Source organism: Babylonia areolata, chromosome 24 (genome assembly GCF_041734735.1).
Source record: "Babylonia areolata isolate BAREFJ2019XMU chromosome 24, ASM4173473v1, whole genome shotgun sequence".
In the NCBI taxonomy this organism is placed as follows: domain Eukaryota; kingdom Metazoa; phylum Mollusca; class Gastropoda; order Neogastropoda; family Buccinidae; genus Babylonia; species Babylonia areolata.
Genome location: NC_134899.1, coordinates 2,502,138 through 2,504,637, shown reverse-complemented (window position 1 = coordinate 2,504,637; position 2,500 = coordinate 2,502,138). Strand labels below are relative to the sequence as shown.

Sequence of the window (2,500 nt, the reverse complement as noted above, 5' to 3'; positions counted from 1 at the left end):
GAGGTCAGCCGTGGTCCGTCAGACCTTTGTGGCCTACACGGGCTGGGCCTCTCAGCTGGCCAGCGGTGCCATCTGGATCCACTACAACGAGGGGACACAACTGGGGGTGTTCCGTGACCAGCCTCTGGTGCTCTATGTGGACCAGCAGGGCGTGCGTCATAGGTGTGTTCTGCACTCCGTGTGTGTGTGTGTTGGCGGGGTGTGTGTGTGTGTGTGTGTGTGTGTTGGCGGTGTGTGTGTTGGCGGTGTGTGTGTGTGTTGGCGGTGTGTGTGTGTTGGGTGTGTGTGTGTGTGTGTGTGTGTGTGTGTGTGTGTGTGTGACTCTGTGTGTTCCATTTCACAATTGAAACAATTAATATTCATACTTCCTGTTCTGCACTCACTTAGCTCTTCAAAGACTGGCCTAAAACCGTAATCTTTAACCTTAAAACCTACCTCCTTCCAAATTAGCCCCCCCCCTACCCCCTCCCCCCCTCTAGCCACTCAACAGTTTCTATCGCATTCTGCCTGCATGTATTGATTACTTCCGTATTCCTCCCTGTCTATCAGAGCTGCGCATGCGTGTGAAAGACTGGCGTGCAAACGCCGTGATTTGATCTGTGTACCGGATTCAGCACTATATGGACACTTTGTTACTACCATTGTTCTGTTTGCAGATATCTCCGATCTGACGACATTCCAGAAGTGGTGCGGCAAAAACTGGAGAAGCTGCCCACAGTGCTAGAAAGTCTGAAGAGACGAGGTTCCGCCTCCACGCATAGTCTGGCTTCAACTTGAAACAGGGCTGCTGCTTGACCAGCCGGGATTGATGGTGTGTTGTTCCACTCTGTTGTCACTACAGATTTCTCTGTGTCAAACTCGGACTGCTCTCCCCAGGAAGGGCGCGTCGCTACACTGAGAGCGCCACCTTTAAAAAAAAAAGAAAAAAAGATGTCTTTCTTCTCTCTCTCTCTCTCTCTCTCTCTCTCTCTTTCATGTTTTCTGCCTGCAGTTTTGTTTGTTTTGCTATCGAAGTGGATTTTTCTACAGTATCAGTATCAGTAGCTCAAGGAGGCGTCACTGCGTTCGGACACCACACCACATCTGCCAAGCAGATACCTGACCAACAGCGTAACGCAACGCGCTTAGTCAGGCCTTGAGAAAAAAAAAAATTAGAAAAAATAAAAGAAAAAAAGAAGGGAATAAAAAAAGAAATGAGTAAATAAATAAATAATAGATAAATACATAAAAAAGAACTACTATTAATAATGATAATATTTATAAGGCGCAAAAATTTGATGAAGTCAACTGTAAACGTACAAAAAATAAAATAAAATAAATAAATAAATAAATAAAGACAAATTTCTACAGAATTTGGCCAGGGACAACACTTTTGTTGCCGTGGGTTCTTTTACTTGCACTAAGTGCATGCTGCACACCGGACCTCGGTTTATCGTCTCGTCCGAATAACTAGCGCCCAGACCACCACTGAAGGTCTAGTGTAGGGGGTGATGGGGTACTGGCGACTGTGAGATTCGAACCAGTTCGCTCTGACTCTCTCAATTCCTAGGCGGACGCGTTACCACCAAGACCACCCTCCACTGATGGTCCGTTCTGCCCGTGCAGTTTGTTGAGCAAATGACTCATTAGGCTGTGCTCAGTGCGCCTCATATGATACTGGGTGCAGGTCTTATGTAACAGGGCAAATTTGTCCTATACTCAGAAGTAAAGTGGTAAATTTGTTCCCTATGCAAACTGTCTCAGAAGCAGCGTGGCAGATTTGTTTCATAAGCAAAGTACAGAGGTATGACATGCATGACTGTTCTAGTGCTGATCGGACATTTCTCGGAACTTTATTGATCCGCTTCATTTTTTGGTTTGTTTTGTTTTCACTTATCGCAACGGTCTCTTCACCATGTACTGTAGCTGTACAATTGAACAGGTTAAAATATATACCTACATAGCAAGGGATTAGCACCGTTTCGCTTTATAAGACAAAGACAGAACAAAATACCAATTTGAAATGAAAGTGATCATCAGTCATGCTCGATCTGATCGTGATGCCGCAGCTGATTCCAGTACACGCAGCAGACAGCTGTGTCAGAACCTCATTTGCTCCTGATTGGGTGATTCCGTTGATATTCAGCGACCTGAACCAGACAACTGGGTGTTCAACACTGTCACGAACACAGCTCAGTGTATTGGTGAAGGTCAGGGTGATCCAGCTCCCTGGCATATGGGGTCTCATTTTCAGTTTTCTACAACAAATCTGTGTTTAAAAACGACTATTAAAAACAGAAAGAAAACAACAACAACAACAACAACAACACACACACACACACACACACACACACACACACACACACACACACACACACAAAACCCAACAAAACTCGCAGATGCCTGAACTACGCATAGACCCAACTGGACCTGGTCAGGCCTTCAGATGTCGGGACTGGCTGGAGACGGACTTGTTTCTGGTTTACAAGCATTGGCTGTGTCCGTGGACACTTGTGTCCGA

At 45.7% G+C, this 2,500-nt stretch overlaps 1 protein-coding gene across 3 annotated transcripts in view; it reads left to right on the top strand.

The window, feature by feature from the left end:
* Positions 1 to 2,500, top strand: part of LOC143298839 (uncharacterized) — a 27,069-nt gene that overhangs the window by 24,458 nt on the left and 111 nt on the right. For all 3 annotated transcript variants that reach the window (XM_076611838.1, XM_076611839.1, XM_076611837.1), the window contains exons 10-11: positions 1 to 162; positions 657 to 2,500. The exon at positions 1 to 162 is cut by the window's left edge and continues 627 nt beyond it; the exon at positions 657 to 2,500 is cut by the window's right edge and continues 111 nt beyond it. In XM_076611838.1, coding sequence (XP_076467953.1) covers positions 1 to 162; positions 657 to 777 — 283 coding nt within the window. In that variant the 3' untranslated portion in view covers positions 778 to 2,500. The remainder of the gene's footprint in view (positions 163 to 656) is intronic.